The following is a 23,003-nucleotide window of genomic DNA, read 5'->3' on the forward strand; positions in this document are numbered from 1 at the left end:
GGTATCATTTAATGAGAGGTCCTGTAGAGCACTTAGTATTGTCAAGCTGGCGATAGAAATATGTGTTTTATTTTGCTGTTTGAATATTACGATATCTGCACAGGAGCAAATATGGCAAAACTCATTTAGAGGTTTTTTTTTCCCTATTGTGCCAAGATTATTTAAAATGGAATGAGCAGGGGAAAGTGTGCTGTAATGGTAAAAACACAGAATTGGAATTACTATGGACCTTAGTTCAAAAACCTCTGCCACTCAATACATGCTTATGATTATAGAAAATTACTTAATCTTTCAATTTCTACATTTTTGTAGGTAATGACATTATCACTTGTCTTATAAGGCTACTGTAGTAATTAAATGAGCAATCAGGAGACTCTAGGGTTTTGTTTTGAGGTGTGTGTGTGTGTGTGTGTGTGTGTGTGTGTGTGTGTGTAAGTACAGCTCTGGGTTTGAAAGCTGGCTTTCCCAAACTCTACTTAATAGCTATGTGACATGGCACAATTAGCTATGTGACATATAATAGCTATGTGACATGGCCTGCTACATGCATTCATAGACCTTTAGTATGTGGAAACCACTCTTACCATCCATGTAAAGAATCACATACACAGTAGACACTTCATATAGCAAACCTATTGCTGTTGTTGATCTTAGCTGAATGCTATAGTGCATCAGACACACAACTGAGTCTATAATTTATTTTAACCTCCTCTAGCTTACTAACCTGGAACATCTCATAGGTATGTGCATCATGCATTACCACAAATTTCCAGTGGGCAGAAAAGCAGGCTGGGCATGTCTTCAGCCACAAAGCTGGTGTGTTTGGAGCTGAAACAGTGATTTTGGAATGAGAATCAGGCTGCAAATTAATTGGGGACTTCTAGGCCACAGAAAAGGAAGAACTTGTCAATTTTCTTGTGTTATTTCTAAAATCTAGCATAATATCTAGCATATAATAAGCCCTCACTAATGCAATATTTTTCCTAAGAACAAGTGAAACTGTTATCAGAGAATGATATGGTTGCATTTAGAAAAACGGAGGAGGGGCACCTGGGTGGCTCAGCTGGTTGAGTGTCTGACTCTCCTTTTGGGCTTGGGTCATGATCTCACTGCATTGGGCTCTGCACTGACTTTGGATTCTTTCTGTCTTTCTCCCTCTGCTCCTTCCCTGCTTGCACTAGCTTGTGCTGTCTTGCTCTCTCTCTCTCTCTCAAATAAATTTAAGAAAAAGGGAGGCAAATGTAGAGGGATAAAACAATGTAGGTGGTATTGTTGTTGCCTAGGCTGATAATTATAGTGGCTTAGACCAGGGTGATAGTGGGAGAAATGGAGAAGTATACATACATCTGTGCATTTTTAAGCAGCTAAAATCAACAGAACTTCCTGATGGATTATATCTGGAGGTAAAGTGCTCAGGATGACTCAAGCATTCTGGCCTGCATGACTGAATAGATTGGTATATGTCGCTGATAGTAGGTGAGCGTGCGGTTTAGAAGAAAGAAAGGAGTCCTGACAGGTTCTCAGCTGGACCATCTGTGTCTGTGCTATCCAATACAGTAGCCATTTGCCCCATATGGCTATTTAAACTTAAGTTAAAATTTATTAACATTAAATGAAATTTAAGAGTCCATTCTGTAGTTACCTTAGTCACCTTTCAAATGCTCAATAGTCACATATGACTAAATAGCCATCATATTAAATAGCACAGCTATCGAACATTCCTATTGTCACACACAGTTTTACTGGACAACACAGATGTAGAATAAACAACAGTGGCATCTAAAAAAGGACTACAGTATAAAACTCTTTCTTCCTGCCCGTTAGAATTTAGTGTGGAGAATGAGAAGGGTGACATCAAGCTTTCTACTTTACATTTGCAGGTAAAAGATAAAAGATTTCCTTATTCTGTTTTTCCAAGTTGTAGTATCAAGATACATGTTCTGTGCAGTGATTTCTAGTGGGAATGAGATTGTATAAAGTTTCTTTTTTTAATTTCTTTTTATTTTATTTTGAGAGAGAGAGAGCAAGCAGCGGAGGGGCAAAGAGAAAGGGAGGCAGAATCCCAAGCAGGCTCCGTGCTGTCAGCACAGATGTGGGGCTCCAACTCACAAACCGTGAGATCATCACCTGAGCCGAAGTCAAGAGTCGGATGCTTAAATGACTGAGCCACCCATATTGTACAATGTTTCTAATGGAGAATCCATCTAGTATACTAGTTTAAAACATGGACACCAAAGACATATCTCCTGGGTTAATCATGGTTCTGCCACTCACTATCTGGGTGACCTTGGGTAAATTACTTCTCTAAGTTTAATTTTTCTCATTTGTAAAATGAAGATAATAATAATACCTATTTCAGTGGGCTGTTATGCATATTGAATGAATGAATATTTGTTAACTTCTTATTACATTGCCTGACATAAATAACCATAATATACACAGCGTATTTTTTAAATTAATAGAAAATAAATAAGAATTTTGTTCTGTTGTTGACATACTTGGGAATTATGGTACCCAAGGCTGGCTGGTAAGTGAACACTTCAGCAAAATATTTGAGTGAGCCCTCTGTTGAGCTGAATAGAAGTTGCATTCAGGTGAGTCCCTCAAGTGAGAGATTTCAGGCTTCCTATTCAGGAAGAAACCATACTCACCAGGAATTAAAATAAAAAAGAGAATAAGGGTTAGGCATCCGACTTTGGCTCAGGTCATGATCTCACGGTTTGTGAGTTGGAGCCCCTTGTCGGGCTCTGTGCTGATAGTGTGGAACCTGGAGCCTGCTTCAGATTCTGTGTCTCCCTCTCTCTCTGTCCCTCCCCCACTCATACTCTTTCTCTCTCTCTCCAAAAATAAACAAACATTAAAAAAATTAAAAAAATAAAGAGAGCAAGATTTATAGTCACAAAACCTGGGCACAAGTCTTGATTCTGCCACTTACTAGCAATATGGCATTCAATAAATCACTTCACTCCTCAATTCTATTCTTCTCATTTGTCTAAAGCGATGTCATTCAATAGAACTTTTCATGATGTTAGAAATGTTCTCTACTTGAAGATGATAACTATGTGACTAATAAGCACTTGAAATGTGCTGAGTCGACCTGAAGTTTTAATTGTGCTTAGTCCAGCTGGCTCTAGAACGATTGTGTCCAAGGTTTGTTTTGAAAATAAAGAAGAGATACATTCTATACAGAAGTATTTTTGGTTACTTGGAATGCCTTGCAGTGCTCACCAAAGAGACTCACTGCCAAGCATCTTGTGGAGCCACTTGAATGGCATCTAATTATGAAACTTGACTAGGAGGTGTCTGGCACTCCAGGTTTAGGAATGGAAAGGGAAGGAAAAACAGCCTGAAATGGTTTCAATTTCTAAGCTTACGAGCACGAGTAATGGAAAGGTGCTGAGAGTGGCAGCACACTTTTTTGCTTGGCCCCCTGAACTTTCAGGTACAGTTCATAGTTTTCATGGATACCCAGAATGAAAAGACATGCATTTAATATATGTGGATTTCAGACAGACTTCACATTATATGCCACACTTTAAACACCAGTGGAACACTGAGCTTTAAGATATTAAAAAAAAATATATATATATATATATCATGATATATATATATATATATATCATCCATCTTTGATAACTTGAAAACAAACTTCAAAGTGTAAATAAGATGTTACTTAAAAGTAAATAAACACCGGCCGCCTGGGTGGCTCAGTCAGTTAAGTGACTGGCCTTAGCTCAGGTCATGATCTCACGTTCGTGGGTTTCAGCCCCACATCTGGCTCTGTTCTGACAGCTCAGAGCCTGGAGCTTGCTTAGGATTCTGTGTCTCTCCCTCTCTCTCTGTCCTCCCCCACTTGCGCTCTGTCTCTGTCTCTCTCAAAAATAAGTAAACAGTAAAAAAAAAAAAAAAAAAAGAAGAAGAAGAAGTAAATAAACACCAAATCACCTTGATCAGGAACAGCAAATAGACTTTTAAGATAGAATAAGACATGCTTATTTTTATCCCTCATTGTTTTCTAACACAGTTCCATAAAACTAAATGATGGAATCTGGCTATTCATCAGTTCAAACTGCTACAGTGATTACAACTAAACCCTGCAGTTACTGTGTTCCAGTGTTTAGTCTTTGTACATAACTTGAAACCTTCTTGAATATACAGTACAACGGCTGCTTATTTTAATGTCAGGTGAAAATCAGAAGGAGTGACCATTCAGAATATCCCATCATTTTTCAGTGAAATAGTGACTCACGGACTGCAACATTAACCACGTTGTCATTTTTTTAATGCACTTTTTTTCAAAGCCTGTGATTTATGGCTGCAATTTTTATCCCCACACGGGTTCAAGCACAGACGGTTTGAATTGTGGGTTGAACATACTGTGAAAAATATTGTGAAACTTGACATCTAGTTGAACTTTGTTCAGCTTTATGGTGTCACCCAACCACTTTATGAAATTGAAGCCACCCCCGAGTCATTTATGTCATCTATTCTTCATTGACTGTTTAGTGTTTAATTTTTTTTCCCTAATGGGTAAATTCTGTTATGATTCTTTTAGGTTTGATTTAAGGTCTAACTTTGCTCAATGAATGAAAGCAACCTGGCTGTTACACTTTGTACCCGTGTATGCCCGCATATATAGTTTTAGAGTATGATAACTACCAGAAGGCTCTGGTTAAATTGTATAGCTATTTTTATTGTACAAAGTGGTATTGTGCAGCTCATTGTGGGGAAATATTTCTATTTACTGAGGTAATAACAATTTCAAATAACATTTTAATGCCTTTTTTTACTGGGCCTTTGGTATATGAATTTTTATCAGGCTATTTGGTCCTCCTACATTCTTGTAAATGAATTAACTATTATTCTCAGTTACTCTTTCTTACAATGATTACTTTTCATAATTTCAGGAATTTTTGAATTTACATACTCAGGTTTTAAAATTTTGTTATTCTGGGTTCACAGTCCTAGTAAAAGAGGTGCTCACATGTGGAGCAGTGACTTCACTAGAGAGATTTCTTGTGCATGTCCCTTAGACGAGCTAAGCAACTCTATAGTCATTTTTCTTTTGAAGAAGTCTAGAAAGATGTTGCTGTGGCCAATGTCAGAGAAATTATTACCTGTGCTCTCTTCTAGGATTTTCATGTCTCACATATAGGTCCTTAACCCATTTTGAGATTATTTTTGTTTATGTTGTAAGAAAGTGGTCCAATTTCATTCTTTTGCATATAGCTGTCCAACCTCATTTGTTGAAAAGACTTTTTCCCATTGAATTCTTTTCTTCTTTGCTGAAGATTAATCAAGAGTATCTATAAAATACAGCAAGAGAGATAGAAGATCATGAAATGTCCTGAACTACACTCTAGATTTTTCCATTCCACCCCATTTCCCCAACATTTTGCCCCAAACAGAGGGAAATCTTTGTAATGGAATCCCTGTATAATTAGTGTGTTAGTGAGGGTTCTCCAGAGAGGCAGAATCAATACCGTGTGTGTGTGTGTGTGTGTGTGTGTGTGTGTAGAAAGAAACAGAGACAGACAGAGACAGACAGATTTATTATAAGGAATGGCTTACACAGTTATGATGGCTGGCAAATCTTAACGTCTTCAGGGTAAGTCCACAAACTGGAGACCCAGGACAGTCTATGATACAGTTCTAATCCAAAGGCCAGTGAGCTTGAAGCCCAGGAAAAGCCACTGTTTCAATTTGAGTGCAAAGGCAAGAAAAAGCCAATGTCCTATTTCAAAGTCAGCCAGTCAAGAGAAATTCTTTCTTACTCAGGGAGGGGTCAACCTGTTGCTCTAAACCCCTTCAACTGCTTGGTGAGGCCTACCAAAATTAGTGAGGACAAGGTACTTTGCTCAGTATACCAATTCAAATGTTTATCTCACCCAGAAACACCTACCATAGCATTTAACTAAATATCTGGATACCTTGTGATTCAGCCAAGTTGACACATAAAATTAACCATCACAGTAAGGAATGCCATATGAAGATACATTTTCAGGTCTTTCTCTATCCCTAAAGAAGACATGACCAATCCAGAGTTGCAGACTTAGATCATACAAGGTTAGAGGACTCAACAGTGTCTCGTTTTATCTATTGCATTTATTCATTTTAACTGGGACAGAGCTCAACATTCTACTTTTAGGTTAGTTTATATTCTGACTTGATCTCAAATTTCAGGAAGATTGAAGAACAACAGTCTGTAAGCAAACCTTTCATTCAGTCAGTCATCAGGCTCAACACTTCCCACAAACCAAGGACTGTGGTAGGACACAAAGATAAATAAGGCAAGTGTGCCACACTCACAGACTTAGAGCAAATATTCCCGCTGTTGGAATTTCTCCTTGAATACATCATCAGTAGGCTTTAAAACTATGTTGTAAGTAGAAGATAAACATTCTCTTCTTTTAACTATATTCTGTTTTGGTGATCTTAAACCTAATTTTATTTTTTTTAGCAGGAAAAACTTATTTTTTTCATACAGAACTATACATGGCGGGGGGCACCTGGGTGGCTCAGTCGATTAAGTGTCCAACTCTTGGTTTTGACTCAGGTCACGATCTCATGGTTTCAAGTGAGTTTGAGCCCCACATCGGGCTCTGTGCTGACAGTGCTGATCCTACTTGGGATTCTCTCTCTCTGCCCCTCCCCTGCTCATGCTGTTTCTGTTTCTCTCAAAACTAAATAAAATTAAAAAAAAAAAAAGATCTGTACATGCAATTTCAGTATTAATCAGAAAAAATTCAATTGGAGCTGGTGATTGGCTGGAATAAGGAAAAGGTCCTGATGCCTGTTCATGTACTTGACTTCTCTTTCGTCAATACCCTCTCCTGTCCCTGAGCCACAGGGTGTAGGGAAAGAAGTTTAAAAACTATCCATCTATTTAATATTCCTTCCAATGTTTTATGAATTATATGTAAAAACCTTAAAACAGGTTTGGCTATTTTTCTTCAGGTTTCCCTGGAACTGATTTTGTGTTCAGTTATTTCCCTTCATTCTTCATAGAGTTGTTTGTTTGTTTTTAATCTCATTTTTCTCCTTACACTATTTAATAGTCTGGTGTTTCAAGCATATTATATGCTTAGTAGTGTGTTCCTTTATGGAAGGTTCAGAGGATCAGAATGACCTCCTGAAACTTGTGATTTTGCGGAAGAGGTAAAGCCTATATTTTTGAAATATTTAAACAAGGTAGGACAAAAGAAGCCATGTAGACAAACAGTGTACCATGAGGTTATTTCCAGAGATTGGCATGAATATTTCATCAAGTATCAAGAATATCACACTTTTACAGTTGGAATGCCAAGATCCAGAGTGTAAAGATATTTTTCAAGTAAGCCTTAGCGATCATCTGTCTCCTTTGAGATTTATTTTATCTGGTTTACCTTTTATTTTTGCAGGTAGCAACGTAAAAGGGAATGGAGGGCAGTAAATGCCAAAAAAATGTTTAATGTGTATGAGGCCTAAGCTTATTAGTGTTTGAATATTCAGTCTTTTCTTTCAACATTTTTTTTTTTTTGGCTACTTCTTGGACTCTAGGAGAGTCCTAGCCTATCTCTTAGAAGATTTTTTTAAAACGTAGAGTTCTAGTGATAGCAAAGTAATGAATTCATAAAAGATTGTATGTGTTTAGGAGGGCAGTGGATTTTCCAGAAAGACATTTTTGCCGTTATTGTTGTAAAGTAGCAGTTGAAGGAGACAGCTTTTAAAAGTAGATGCTGTTGTTGCTGTGAGTAAATGAGAATGTTTATAGATGGGGAAGGAGTATTTTTAAAAATATTTTTCTATGGATTAAAAATGCATTTACACAGCTCATCTCTTTTGCCATTCACACCAAAGGCAGAGTGAAGATGTGTAACTATTTAACTGAAACATTAATGCCAAGATTGCTACCCAGATAAATGTGGAGACATGCAAAGACTCTGCCTATGGGTCTTGTAATATTGGACACCAGTATACACTTGAACATATTTTAGGGAATATCAGTTACCATGCACTGCATACCTAGTAGCTGTACCATTCTAACTAAAAGGTCCAGATATAACAATACCAAACTATAACTTACCCTTTGTTCAAAGTTCACTTTAAAAGTACATGAAAATTAAAACAAAAAAAAGTACATGAAAATTTACAAATGTAGTTCTAGAAGTCAATAGCCCCACTCCTTCCAAACCCCATTTACTCAGCTTATGTTCATTAAGTACCTTCAATAAATAAGGCACTCTGGTTTTTTTTGTTTGTTTGTTTTTTAGTTTAATTTTGTGTGTATGTGTGTGTTTACACCAGGGAATTACATGGGCTGAGGAAAAGAGTGGAAACGGGGATTATAGTCTAAAAGACTCGGTATTCTAGTGACTCAGAGACAAACAAGCTGTTTCACTGAGATGCTTCCATCTGTGAAACAAGAGGTTTCACATTATTCTCTGAACTTCCTTCCAACTGTAACATTCTGTGAGTTTATAGTTATTTTTTAAAACTATACCAAAAAAGTTAGATTTATTCTGGTATCCCGTAACTTGGACAGTCTAACAGGATATTTTGAGAATAAGGACGTGCTAATAATCACAATAGAAGATGAAAAAAGTTATATTAACTTTGGTTTCCTGTAACTTGGACAGCCTAACAAGATATTTTGAAAGTAAAGACATGCTAATAATCATGACAGAAGGACAGGTGTAAAGTGGCATACACACATATGTTCCACCTGTAACATATGTTGGTAAAATGACAAATAATGGGGGAAATCAGTAACAAAAAACACATACATACACAAAAAGACCTTTATCATCTATGCATGTCAATAATTTTGCTTTTTTGAGTTTTATTTATGATGCACATATCATTGAGACTTTTTGTCTAGTGCTTAACCAAGCACTAATATATAACTGATAGTGAATGCTAAGAGAGTGCCATTCCTAGGGAAGACCCATCAACTACTTAGTGGCAGGCCAATTACGTCAGATCTCTTTCAACTTGGAGAGGAGGGCAATTTGTCCTAAGTAGGTGAAACAAAGTTTGGATGTGTGTATGCCTTTACTGTTCACAGTGCCACTGCCATTACCCACATCTGACAGCTTTCAGAATGCCTGGACCAATGATATGATGTCCCACGTAACATTGTTTCTACCAAAGGATACTTGCTATAACGAAGGAGGTGCAACAGTGAGCTTGAAATTACCGCATGCCCTACCACCCCAAAGCCACAAATCTAATACAGTAGTGGAACATTATTAACCATGAGAGGCTCAGCTAAGGCCCCATTTTAGGGGAATAAAACCTTAGGACTGGTCTCCAGGATGAAGTTTGTATGCTAAACCAACAGCTGATAGAGGATGTCTACCACAGGTAGAATACTCAGCTCTCGGAAAAAGGGGGAGCCCTTATTACAATCAATCACGATGCCCACTAGTGGAGTTGTGCTTCTTTTCCCTACCACCTTAGACTTTGCCAATTAGAATCCTAGTTCTTGAGGCATGGGTAGGGGCAGTTCTGTCAGTAAGCCATAAAGAGTCCCACTTATCTGAAACCTATGTGTGGTTCACATGTGGTCTGATTATCATGCATTTCTTACTACTACAATGGACCAGCAAAGATGGCAAGGGATACTTATCATTGTGAGGAAATAGGGCTGCTGCTTCATAATCTGAGTGAAGAGAAATATGCCTGGCACTTAGATGTGCTCCATGCCCAGAGGTGAATGGGAGATTACAGTAACTAAGATTCCTTAAAAGCAAAGAAACTAAGGGCCTAATCACTTGGGATTAATGTCTGGATCACCTCACAAGGCAGCACCCCAGATCAGCTGAAGTGCCAAAGGAATGTGAGGAAAATCTAGAATGAGCGGTAGAGATTGGTGATGAATGTCAACTAAGGCCCCAAGGATCGCTGGAATATTTCATATTATAGCTTGGCTCATTACTCCATTTTGGGGAATTGCATCTGGTCATCACTTCAAAGGATTATACTTGAACTTCCCTCTTAGGGAAGATATGAGGGATGATGTTTTATATGCCACAAGGATGTCAGGGAGTGATGGAAGTGCAAGTTCTACAAGGGGTGGCCTGTCCTGGGCCCAGCTGATGTACTTTTCTATAATGGGCCAACCTTAACTTGTCCTCAAGTTTTAACTGTTTGCCCAATGGAGGGCTCCAGATGCTGCCACCATTGTCACCTTATTTCCTAACACCACCAGCTATATCAGCCTCCCTCAGGGTGAAGACCAGGTGTTAGCATGTCCCCAATGGCATCTATATCCAGAATGGTTCAGGTACCTATGACTAGATCCAGGACAGTTCTATCTCCACTGGGATATTGCTTCCCCAGTGGCCACCCAGAAGACACAAGCAGAAGTGCAGAGGAGTTAATGTCTCATAGGATGAATCTTTACCAATGAAATACTATAGAAGGTGGTAAGGAACTGGCATATAAATATTGCTTTTTCCATTTAACAAAGTTTTCCAAGGTGCGTTGCTTCCATATGACTTATCTAGAGCTTTTTCACATGACCAAGTAACCAGCCATGTTTTCTTGTGAAGTTCTGCCCAACTCAGTAACCTCCCACCTTATGTCTACTTTGTTTCTCCTACAGCACTTCTCTTCTCACCTCCCTTTTGCTGACCTAGGATTGCTTGATCTCAGTCTCTGCTTCCTAGAGAACCTGGCTTGAGATACAAATCAAGGTCCTTCAACTCCCAAGTTTTGTTCACTGAGTAACAAATTAAAATGTAGTGTGAACAGTCCTCACCTTCCCAACTGAAAAGTTTCCTGATTTGAGTACCCCTAAGTACCTTCTCTCTTTGTCTATTTTAGTGTATTAATGTAATCAATTTCTTTCATTTTTCTTAAACTTACAACTACCCTCTTACTATGTCCCATTTTGTTTTCTAACTTTTTATTACTCTGCTCTGGTTTATTATACTTTTATTTTATAGCTCCTCTGTACTCGAGGGTTTTCTTCAATGCAGAGAAGCTTTATTTGGTTGTTTTTCCCTTTTAGAACATGTAGCTGTTCAGTGCCAGAAATGAGCAGTGAATGTCAAGTCTCATATATAGATTTCTGTATATCATTTTTGACATATTGGAGGAGTGTAATAAATTGTAAACAACACATTATGGACTCCTTTCAGCTTATCTCAAGTCCCCAAGAACACTAAACTTTTCTGACCATGCTTTGCCAGGTTTCTCTTAGGGAAGGAGACGTACCCCACCCCAGTATCCTACAATGTCGTCAGCAGCTTCATTACCACCCTTCCTTCCCTCCCTCATTCCCTCTCTTTTCATTATTCTTTCTGACAAGGATTCAGGGACAGCATGAATTATAAACCCATGGTGCATCTATGAGTATTAAATAGGAATACTTAGCTAGCATTTTCATTTTAACTGTATATTGAAAATAAGTTGATATGTCACAGTTGCTGTCGATGTCATATCTGACCTAATTGCCCAGATCTTTTGACTTAGATATCTCAGGCTTTTGGAATTATTTTTTTGTGTTGGTTGTTGTTGTTTTGTCCTGAATTTGAATTTGTCCGGCCGTTTGAGTGCACACAGAGAACTTGACTCTCCAGTTTTTCAGTCTCCCCCTTCAACTTCGGTCATGAACTTTCTTTACTCTTATTGTCTATTAATTGACCACTTCTTCTCCCATAAATGTTGTGTGATGAAAGCTAATCTATGGAAAAGTTAAAAATGAGATTAATGTTCGCCAAAATTGTGGAGACATCAGATAAAAGATGCAGCACTACTCTACTGCATCCCCATTGAAACAAAACAAAGGCAGCTACGAGCATTTGAAAGCAAGTCACATTTTTGCACACCATCCATTATTCTTACATTTAACAGGATGTTAGAGATTCTACATCTTCTGAATTTATTAGCTTGGTATTTAGCATGTTTCACAGCCAAACTAGCAAAGAAGGTTCATTATTGCTGGTTAAATTAGCCTCATGAAAATGTTGTTGGTAAAAGGTTACAGAAATGAGTAAGAGATCTAACCAAGCAGCATGTTAGACTATTTATCATTATAATTTAAAAAGGCATTCTGATGATTTGAATTAACTTGGCTAAAGGCTAGAGAATTAGATAAAAGGTAATAATTAAAACCTAAATGGCAGGATTAGCTCTTCCTTTTGATAAAGAAAAGACAAAACATGCATACCGCATTTACTTAAATTGTCCTCTTGAGAGAAACTGAGGCCAATAAATCACAACTGATTATACCATTTATGGGCTTTTAAAATATTTTACAGCTATATTGTAAATAAACTGGGTTACTGGAATATCTTGTGTTTCCTTCAGACCTAGTCAGATAGCCCTTCCCACATTATTTTTTTCCACATTATTTTATTTTGGATGGCTGAAGTCTAGGATTTAGCTGTTTTTCTATTGAGGTTTTAGTGTTTGGTTTTTAACTGAATTGTCATATATATATTATATGCATATAATATATATATAACATATAATATATAATATATATTATATATTTATATATTATATATTTATATATAATGTATAATATATGTATTAATATATAATATATATTAATACATATATTATATATTATATATTTATATATTATATATTTATACATATATTATATAATATATAGAGGATAGTTAAGTTTTTGTCATCTTTGTGAAGTTTTACCAGTGAAAACATTTATTTAACTTGTATTTTTTTTTTTACCTGTTTGCCATATAAAACTTTAATGTTTGGGTGACCTAAATTACTCATATCTTCCTTTGTGTTAAAATTATTTATTTTATTTTAATTCCAATGTAGTTAACATACAGTGTTATTTAATTTTAGGTGTACAATATAATGGTTCAACAATTCCATATATTTCTCAGTGCTCATCAAGATAAGTGTACTCTTAATCCCCTTTGCCTATTTCATCCATCTCCACACCCACCTCCTCTGATAACCATCTGTTTGTTCTCCATAGTTAAGAGTCTGTTTATTGGTTTGTCTCTTTTTTTTCCATTTATGTGTTTGTTTTGTTTCTTAAATTACACACATGAGTGAAATCATATGATATTTGTCTTTCTCTGACTAGCTTATTTCACTTACCATTTTACTCTCTAGATCTATCCATGTTGTTGGAAATGGCAAGATTCCATTCTTTTTTATGATTAATATTCTATTGTATACATACATATACTACTTCTTTATCCATTCATCGATTGATGGAAACTTGAGTTGCTTCTATAATTTGGCTATTGTAAATAATGCTACTATAACATAGGGTGCAAAATCCTTTTGAATTAGTATTTTTTTTATTCTTTGGGTAAATACCCAGTAGTGCAACTACTGGATCATAAGGTAGTTCTATTTTTCACTTTTTAGGGACGTCTATACTACTTTCCACAGTTGTTTTACCAGTTTTCATTTCCCCCCATCCTACATCCTCATCAATGCTTGTTGTTTCTTGAGTTTTTTATTTTAGCCATTCTGACAGGTGTGAGGTTATAGCTCAGGGTGGTTTTGACTTGCATTTCCCTGATGATGTGTGATATTGAGCAGTTTTTATGTGTCTGTTGCCCATCTGTATGTCTTCTTTGGAGAAATGTCTATCCACGTCTTCTGCCCATTTTTTAATTGGATTATTTGGTTTTTTTTGGTGTTGAGCTGTATAAACTCTTTATATATTTAGGATACTAACCCTTTATTGGATATGTCATTTGCAAATATCTTTTCCTATTCAATAGATTGCTTTTTAGTTTTGTTGGGTTTTTTCCTTGGCTATGTAGAAGTTTTTTTGTTTTGTTTTGTTTTGTTTTGTTTTGTTTTGTTTTGTTTTGTTTTTGATGTAGTTCCAGTAGTTTATTTTTGCTTTTGTTTCTCTTGCCTCAGGAGACCTATCTGGAAAGATATTGTTAGGGCTGATGTAAGAAAATATTTTTTTTTCTAATAAGTGCATAAAACTTTCCTGAAATGGATGGTAAATCAGTTTCTTTTTAATTTGGCAACCTTTATAGTGTTCCTTGTCTGTGGACATAAGATCAAAATTATTATTTTCCCCTCTTTTCCATTCTTAACAGAAACCAGGAGCTAAAGGAACTTGGTGAGCTTTCTCCGCACTGGGACAATCTACGGAAAAATGTCCTTACTCACTGTGATCAAATGGTGAATATGTACCAAGATATTCTGACAGAACTTAGCAAGGAAACAGGTACGAAAGCAAAAACTTTTTACGTATTCAAGCTAAATTCCATTTCATATATGTTAGGTGAAAACAATAATAAACATTGTTATTATGGATATGGAAGAGCCAAAATTAAAAAAAAAAAAAAAAAACTTTTATTTCTAACTCTACCGTCTCGGCATGATAGACCAGGAAGAAACAAATTGCACTATTTTATCTCATGGTATTATTATAAGAATAACTGAGAATTTTTAAATTGAATTTCCATAAAGAAAAGCAGCTTATACAAATATGTTTTCCTTTCTGAAATCCTTGTAACATTTTTCTATATCAAGCATACTTTTCAACATACGTGCATACACACACATTTATTATTTACTTAATAATAATGTTCAGTTTTTTTCCACTTAGGGTCCTCTTTCAAATCAAGCAGCAGCAAAGGAGAGAAAACATTAGAATTTGTTCCAGTAAATCTACATTTGCAAAGAATGCACGTCCACAGCCCTCACTTGAAAGGTAATATATAATATTCTTTTTTTTAAATGAGAAAATTATGTTAGTGTGTGCTTTTTTTAAAAAGCTTGACTATTGGCAGAATTTAAAATTTCAGAATTATATAAAGATGAAGAGGAAGCAATTTAACTTGATAATGACCCTGATTGCTACAAAAGGGGGTATAGCATTTTTGTTGCTGTGTTTCTAAACAATACTTTAAAAATGTGGCACCTGAATTGAGTAACAGGTGAATATACGAAGTAAGTGTTAGCTTCCTAAGTAGTACCAGTGATGGCTAATAACTGTGTTACTGTTTTAATAAGAAAAAGGAAAAACAAGACTTGTTCATTTTGTTCCTATCTTGAAAAATCAAAGCCCAAAGATAGACTCATGAGCTGTTTTTCTGATTTAGTGGTGACTATCAACAGAATCACCCGCTTCTCTATGAGCAGGGAATTTATCAGAAAGAAGGTGGTAGAGTATTTTACTATACTCAGTTGTGAGAAACATTTTTCAAGGAAAAGTGTATAGATTTTTATAAACATACTTGAATGAGGTTTACAGCGAACACTGTATTGCATTCATTGCCATTCTACATGATTCCTTGCTATTTCTTAGTAAAAAAATATTTTAAAATATTCTTCTCATCTCCCATTTCCTTTAACTTATTGCAATATCAATTTTTGTGCATAAGTAGAGTGACTATATGCCTGCATTCACATACATCAAAGTCTGATATTATGCTTGTTGTCCAGCATCATTGTTAAAGAAGCTCTTCACCTCTCTTCCCTCTCAAAAGTCTCCCTGTTTAATGGTAAGTGCTATAGTCATCCTACCAGTACCCATGTTCCTGGAGCCAAAAGTTACTTTAGATCATCCAGTCCTTCAGGATAAGTGTATCAACATGCAAACACACACAGATACATCTAAAGATGCAGGCTAACACCCTATTTTGTAGCCATTGTCACAATATAGAGGTTCTAGGTTTTGAAAAGTCAAAATCTCTATTCTGCTTTAGAATCATCTGAAGTTTTACAAGCATAAAAATTAACCAGTTTTTCTGTGTTTGTACATATTGATTATATATATGCAACCAGCTAATGTGCAAGTTTAAGTGTAGTTATAATCATTATGATGTGTAATGTGAATACCTCTAGTAACCTTTATCTACTATCTAAAATTTCAACTTGGCCCCTTTTCACCAGAAGTTATGTCACTGAAAGAACTGAAATACAAATGAAATGGATTGGCCCAAAGCATTTAGAAACTCTTCCTTGATTGCTGCATATCTACCAGTAGTTTGAACATAACATCCGGTGGTTTTAAAAATCATCAAAACCAAAGTATAAATAAATAATAAAGAAACTAAAATACTTAAAATCTATCTGAAAACCAATGTCTTTTTTTTTCTAATGACCAATATTAAATCACTCTAATGATATAGTAAAGTTTATGTAATTTGAAATGAAACAGAATTTCAGCTCTCCCATTTTTTTTTAATTTTTTTTCAACATTTATTTATTTTGGGGACAGAGAGAGACAGAGCATGAATGGGGGAGGGGCAGAGAGAGAGGGAGACACAGAATCGGAAACATGCTCCAGGCTCTGAGCCATCAGCCCAGAGCCCGACGCGGGGCACGAACTCACGGACCGCGAGATCGTGACCTGGCTGAAGTCGGACGCTTAACCGACTGCGCCACCCAGGCGCCCCTCAGCTCTCCCATTTTTGATGTATGACCTTAAGTCCGTTATTTACTTTCTAAGCAAGTGTACTTTTCCTATTTAAGTGAATTGGAGTATGTAAAACACCTAGAATGAACAATAATAGCCATTATGAAACAGGTAGCATTTGCCATCACTGGAACAAAATAGATCTTTCAGTTCTATCAGGTCTGTTAAAAGGAGAAAAGTGATCAGTGAAGAACCTATTAAGGGACAATGAAATCTTGAACTAAGAAGTAGCCAGATTTAGAGAAAAGATGAGTTAGGCATTTTGGAAAAATTACATATGTAAGCACTTAATGACTGATAGAAGGAAGAAATGAGAGAAGGACAACTTCAGTACATCTGTGGATAGATAGCTGTATCATCAAACCAAGTGGCTTGTTGGGGCCCAATTGATACAGATGTATATTTAAATATGCATTCAAATATTTGGCAATGATCCTAACATACTTCCACCAAAGAAAAAATATTATCTAGGTGACCTTTTATTATACTTACTTCTTGAAAACAAAACAAAAACAGAACCATTTGTGCTGTTCTTTCCAAGATGCTATCTGAAAAATGGACCAGAGTGAGCTAGAAGGAAAACAATGTGTTCAGTTTGGGTTTCTGTAATTTGAGAGGAAGAAACTTGCAACTGAAGTAAATTTCTAAAAGCAAACATAATTTCTCCTAATTATTTTGGTTTGTGATATGTATCAGTTTCCTAGATCTGCTGTAACAGAGCCACAAACTGAATGGCTTAAATAAACAAAAAAATATTGTCTTGCAGTCTGGAGGCCAGAAGTCTGAAATCAAAGTTTTGGCTAAGCTAGCTCCCTCTGAAACCTATAGGGGTATTCTTCCTTACCTCCTCCTGGCTTCTGATAGCTTGCTGGCAGTCTTTGATTTTCTTTGGTTTATCAATGCGTCATACAGTGTTTCCTGCGCATTTTAACATCATCTCCACTGTGTCTGTCTCTATCTCCGAACCTCCCCCTTAAGGACACCACTCACACTGAATTATGATCTGTCCTAATGACCTGATTTGAACTTGATTACATCTGTAAAGACCATATTTCTAAATAAGGTCATATTCTAGGGTATCTTTCTGGGAAGCATAAATCAACCCATAATAACAGGATATATAGAGGAATTTCTTATTTGTGATGATAAATATCAAGTAGTATAGAGAAAAGCAAGATTTTGATGTTATAGAACTAGCGTACGACTCATGAACTAGGAGACTTTTGCTCTAGAGCAGTTTTCAGAAAGACTGGTTCTTCTTTTTGAAGACCTAAAGGAGACAATGTGGGAAAAGGCTAGATATCCTCGTAGCCAAGAATTAATGCAAAGGTACTGAGTTCTACCGCATACTGACTTTTTCTCCAAGGCACCTCATGTAAATTTTATAGATATTGTATTGTATTGTATTGTATTGTATTATACATATATAAATAATTTTATATACATCATATATATGGTATACCTATAATATATGTAATATTGAATATTAAGCTTATATGTTTTTTAAAATATGTTTTTATAAGTTGAAAATTGATTATTTGAGATTGGAATTTAGGTAAAGTAAGTGCTTTATAGGCTATATCACCAACTATATGTTATAATAGAAATTGAAAACTTGACTGAATTTTTGGGGTCCTACCATCCACTTCTTTGATATTGACTAAGTTAAATAAGCTTTCTGAGCATTGGCTTTCTTATTTGCAAAATAAAATGGTTAAAGTTTAAGATGACAGTCAATCAGATTTTCTACTTGCTTATATAACATGTAGTCAGCATATTAAAATAATTTCAGCTAAATTTATTTAAGATCCATGGTTACTGGTTTGAATGTTTAGCTGCATTACAGACAACATTTTGCAAGGTAATGATGCAAGTAAGATTGGCCAAGCCTTGGTATTTTCACTGGTGAGTTATTTGGATGTAGTACATTTATTTTCATTCTCACCATTAGTAAATTACCTCAATCCACATTTGATTAATATGCCTGATATATTTGGATAGGCAGCTTTGCAAACAATAGCAGGCAGATTCACCAAACACAAGGCTAATGTCTAGCTCTAGAAACAAGTAACTGAGCAGAACTAATGTTGTCCTGTCTCATACTGACAAATGAAATAACCTCCATTTAACGTCAGGTGCCCCCAGGCCCATTAAGTTAACTTTTCACCCTTATTCATTACTTAATACAGCAAATACAATCCCAATAGAGATCTTAGATGGCAGTGACAGTAACAAAGACAAAACCTTAAAATTAAGAACAAAGTTTTCTGCCCCGGTGAATATTACTTTAATAGAAAACCAGTTATGAATATTATAAAATATGGATTCTTGTAACACTTTTTTAAAGGTTTATTTTATTTTTGAGGGAGAGAGAGAGAGAGAGTGAGCAGAGTGAGGGAGACAGAGGATCTGAAGCAGGCTCCACGCTGACAGAAGAGAGCTGGATGTTAGGTTCAAACTCACGAACCATGAGATCATGACCTGAGCCAAAATCAAAAGTCAGATGCTTAACTGACTGAGCCACCCAGGCACCCTGGATTCTTGTGATATTATTCTGTGTTTAAGTTGTTTTATTTTATGTTATAGATATATAATAGCATATTATAGTACATGGCAAAGAGAGAGAGACAGAGACAGAGACAAGGAGACAGGGTAAGAAAGATACAAAGAGAAAAGAAAGAAAAGAAAGAAAAAATCTATAGTAAATCATAAAGCTATAGTTGGAATCAGGTGCAACATAAGCCAGAATTTATTGTGTAACTAGGATGAATCAGCTAACCTCTGCTCCTTAGTTTTCAAACATCCACATTGAGGGAAGGAACAAATGAGGAGCTGTTTAGAGCTCCCTGATTTCTGTGTCTCGAGTTTGAGTATATCACATCATCAATGAAGTATAATTACTTTAGATATGTTTCATGATGTTGCCAAATTGTTTCAACTATTCTGAAATAGTTTTCCCTTAAAATTCCTTGTTCTCTTGTGATTCATGTCAAAGTCATTTTGTGGGCCATGTTGAAGTCAGAGATTGTGCTTAAATTGCTCCTTGAAACGAGATCACCATGTCTATGTTTTTTTTTTTTTTCTTTTCATTAGAACTATTTTTATAGTTGTAGGAACTTTAAAGAGATTTTCTGGGAAAAAATAGACTTATTATCTCATATCTATTATTAAATGGCTTTTAAAGGCGATGAGGCAGCCCTATTATTAAATTTCAAGCCAACCTAGTATCTTTAGCTTGATGAGATTTGCAACTTGAATTCCACTTCCCTGTTATGCTGTGTATGATGCCATTTTCACAAAGCCAAGGACAAGTTTTGAGATATGAACTATCAAAAAAAGAAGACACACAGATTCTATTTTTTTTAGAAAGAAAAAAGATCTCTGATTTTATTGCTCAAATTTTCATAAAATAAATGTCCACCTAGATTTTTATAGTTGCCTCTAAGTATCAAAAATATGAACGCTTTTATTACATACAGTTAAGGACTATTCATATCATAAAGATAGATAATTTAAACAGCAGGATAAAATGAGGAAATTTTTCCAAAGAGACAAATATGAATGATAAGATTGTTATTTAAGAGTTTTATTTTTATTGACTATTTGTTTACTTGTGTATCTGCTCATTCTTAGAGGAATACAATACATTTCAGTTAATTCTAACTGAATTTTAAAAAGTACAACTGTTACAGCCAAGACTGAACATAGTACTTTAAGTGTATACCGTTCTTCATCAACTACACTAAGATACCAGGAAATGAATTCCATAGTGTACCAAAATCTGTCTACCACTTTTGTCATAATTGCAAGTGGCATTCAAGGGTGAAAGGACCAAAGAGATAAATCTAGCAGTTCCAATACTGTGATATCGGTACATGATAATTGTCAAACAATATTTGCAAAATACTAAGACTCCCAAGAGTTGAGATTTTGTGATTTCAGTAAGAGTGTGGTATTTAAAAATTATAGTGATTAGTGTAAAGTATGACAGAGGTGATTTCAAAGTTAAGGATTATATAGCTGTATGTAGCATCTTCTTATTTTAGATTATGTGACAAACCTAACATATCCATAGCTGAAGAGCACAGCTGTATTCTTTTGCTTAAGTTCATGTAAATTCTGAGAATAACATTCAGCAGCTACTTTCTGTTTCTTTCAGAGCCACTCCTTGGTCATTCATGATTGTGGAACCATTCCACAATCCGTGGATGGGGCTTTCCTCACATCATCTATTTTCCAACTCTCCCCAGATGCCAACTGAATGTCCTAAATTTCAACTCAATTCTAACATTATTTACCTGGAGATAGCATCAGATTCCCAGGTCAATGACTGCCCTTCACTTCAGATGCCAATCGAAAGTCCAGCTTGTTACCCGTACTTTTGACTATCTGGCTTGAAATCAAAGGTTCCCTTCTCCTTGCATTCAATTAATTTGATAGAGCTATTCACAGAACTCAGAAAAACATTTTATTTACTAGATCACTGGTTTATTATAAAAGGATATAATAGCCAGATGGAAGAGATGCACAGGGCAAAGCATAGGGAAAGTATCCAGAACTTCCATGCTCTCTGAACACCTCTCTCCCAGCATCTCCACATGTTCACCAACACGGTACCTCTCCAAACCTAGTCCTTTGGGTTGTGTTTTTGTTAGTTCGTTTGAGACTTCACTACATAGGCATAATTGATTAAATAATTGGCCATTGAGGATTGAAGTCAATCTCCAGCTCTTTTCTTCTCCCAGGAGGCAGGGTGTGAGAGGAGGGATAGAAAATTCCAACCTCTAATCACTTTGTTTGGTTCACTGGCATCCAGTCCCTATCCTTAGGTGAGGTCCGATAGTCACTTCATTAAACATGAGAAAAGCTCTCAACGCTGAGGAAATTCCAAGGGTTTTTAGGACCGCTGTACCAGAAGAGGGAACAAAGACCAAATATTTATTTCCTGTTATTGTTAAGGAACAAAAATTCAACCGAGTGATTTAAAAGATCAAATTGACTTTATTGAATGATTCATGAATCAGACAGCATCCCACCTAGTAAATAGAAAGCAGCTCTGTAGAGCTAAAGAAAGGAAAGATTTTTTTAAAGGTATTGAGGAAATGGGGAAAAAGAAAATGATTGGCAAAGGAATCCATTGTTTTAGGCAAGATCATCCTAAGGGAAATGGAAGGGATCTGTTAGTAAATCTCCTAGTGCTGACCAAGAAATTCTATGTTGACTAGTTAAAGATTACATTCCTGGGGGGCTGAAACTGCAGTTAGATTAGGTATTAAGGCTCGGTTTGCTGATGTGGGTCTCTTGACTGACTATTATGAGCCTGTGGCTGTCTTTTTTATGTTATAAATCACAGTATCAGAGTTATCAATGTTTAAATTTTAACACTTCAACTTTTTGAAGACCTCAAATATACAAAGGTTAGGTAAACCTAAATTCTTTGACCCTCTACAAAATAGGCACATAAAGATCCCAGCTTTTTGAGGAATGGTTTTAATCAGGTAGGTAGAATCAAAAGGCAAGAAAGTGAGAGAGCAAGAGAGACCTACTTGCTCTTTCCGTATCCAGACATAAACCCTACTTATTGTCCCTGTGGAGAAAGCCTCTTGATATTAATGGATTATTAAGGTTGGCTTGCAAGGTGGGGAAATGGGAGAGATGTCTTCTAAAATATAGATAGTGTTCAGTTCTGCTAGCTGTGCTGAAACATAGCAACACTACTTTTTACTTGACTATTTGAAATATTTTCTATGAAGTTCAAGAATAAAGAATATTTGGGGAGTCTCCTGTGTTTTACCTCCTGGTACCTTCACCCTGGAGAACATATACCTATGTTAGGAAATTGGCTCCCTTTCTGTTCTTATTTTTTTTCAAATCCTAATTGTTGTGATACTAATTATTATGTAAACTTTCCCGAGAATTTCATATTCCCAATATGCTTTCTTGTTAATTTATTTTTAATATCTTGTTTAAAATGATAACAAATGGTAAATAAAATTATAAAAAATGATAAGTTAATGAAAAGAATGGGAAATAAAGGATCTGATCTAAGGAAACACTGGATATTATAAGGCTATATTAAAAACAAATTACAAGCATTGTACTTCCCTTAGTAAATTCACTCCTAGCAGAAGTATGAATGAACAATTCTAAAACTATTTTATTTATATACTAGGGTTAATCAATATGTAGGTATGAAGATAGTGAGCAAAAGAAGTTAGAAATAAAGAAGGAAGGAAGGCCAGAAGGAATCTTGTGATTCTGAACTGAATCAGAGTAATAATATGGACTCATGGGTTTGTTGTTGTTAGTATAGATAGATATAGATGTGTGTATGTAAACAAGTTAGTATACATACATATATTTCCTACCTCTAGCCCCTGAAAGGATTGGAAGCAATAGTAATGAGCATAACTACCCCCAGTATTTGATTTCTAAACACCATTGTCTAGTAAAAGGGACTAGGATTCTTGGAAAGCTGGTTGATTCTAGAGCTGAGGCAGGGAAAATATAAGATTAGAGTCTAGAGTATCCTGTGGCTCTCGAAAGTAAGGAAGTGCTCAAAAAATGAACAACAACGATGACAACAAATGGTGTGTGTGAAAGGAACATATATAAATAGCACAAGAGCTAACTG

The 23,003-nt window shown here is 35.8% G+C and overlaps 1 protein-coding gene across 11 annotated transcripts in view; it reads left to right on the forward strand.

The window, feature by feature from the left end:
- The window catches only part of INPP4B (inositol polyphosphate-4-phosphatase type II B), a 764,537-nt gene that overhangs the window by 574,177 nt on the left and 167,357 nt on the right, over nucleotides 1-23,003 (forward strand). For all 11 annotated transcript variants that reach the window (XM_045055824.1, XM_019828926.3, XM_045055818.1 and 8 more), the window contains 2 exons: nucleotides 14,040-14,170; nucleotides 14,555-14,659. In XM_045055824.1, coding sequence (XP_044911759.1) covers nucleotides 14,040-14,170; nucleotides 14,555-14,659 — 236 coding nt within the window. The remainder of the gene's footprint in view (nucleotides 1-14,039; nucleotides 14,171-14,554; nucleotides 14,660-23,003) is intronic.

The sequence above is a fragment of the Felis catus genome, chromosome B1 (assembly GCF_018350175.1).
Source record: "Felis catus isolate Fca126 chromosome B1, F.catus_Fca126_mat1.0, whole genome shotgun sequence".
Classification (NCBI taxonomy): Eukaryota; Metazoa; Chordata; class Mammalia; order Carnivora; family Felidae; genus Felis; species Felis catus.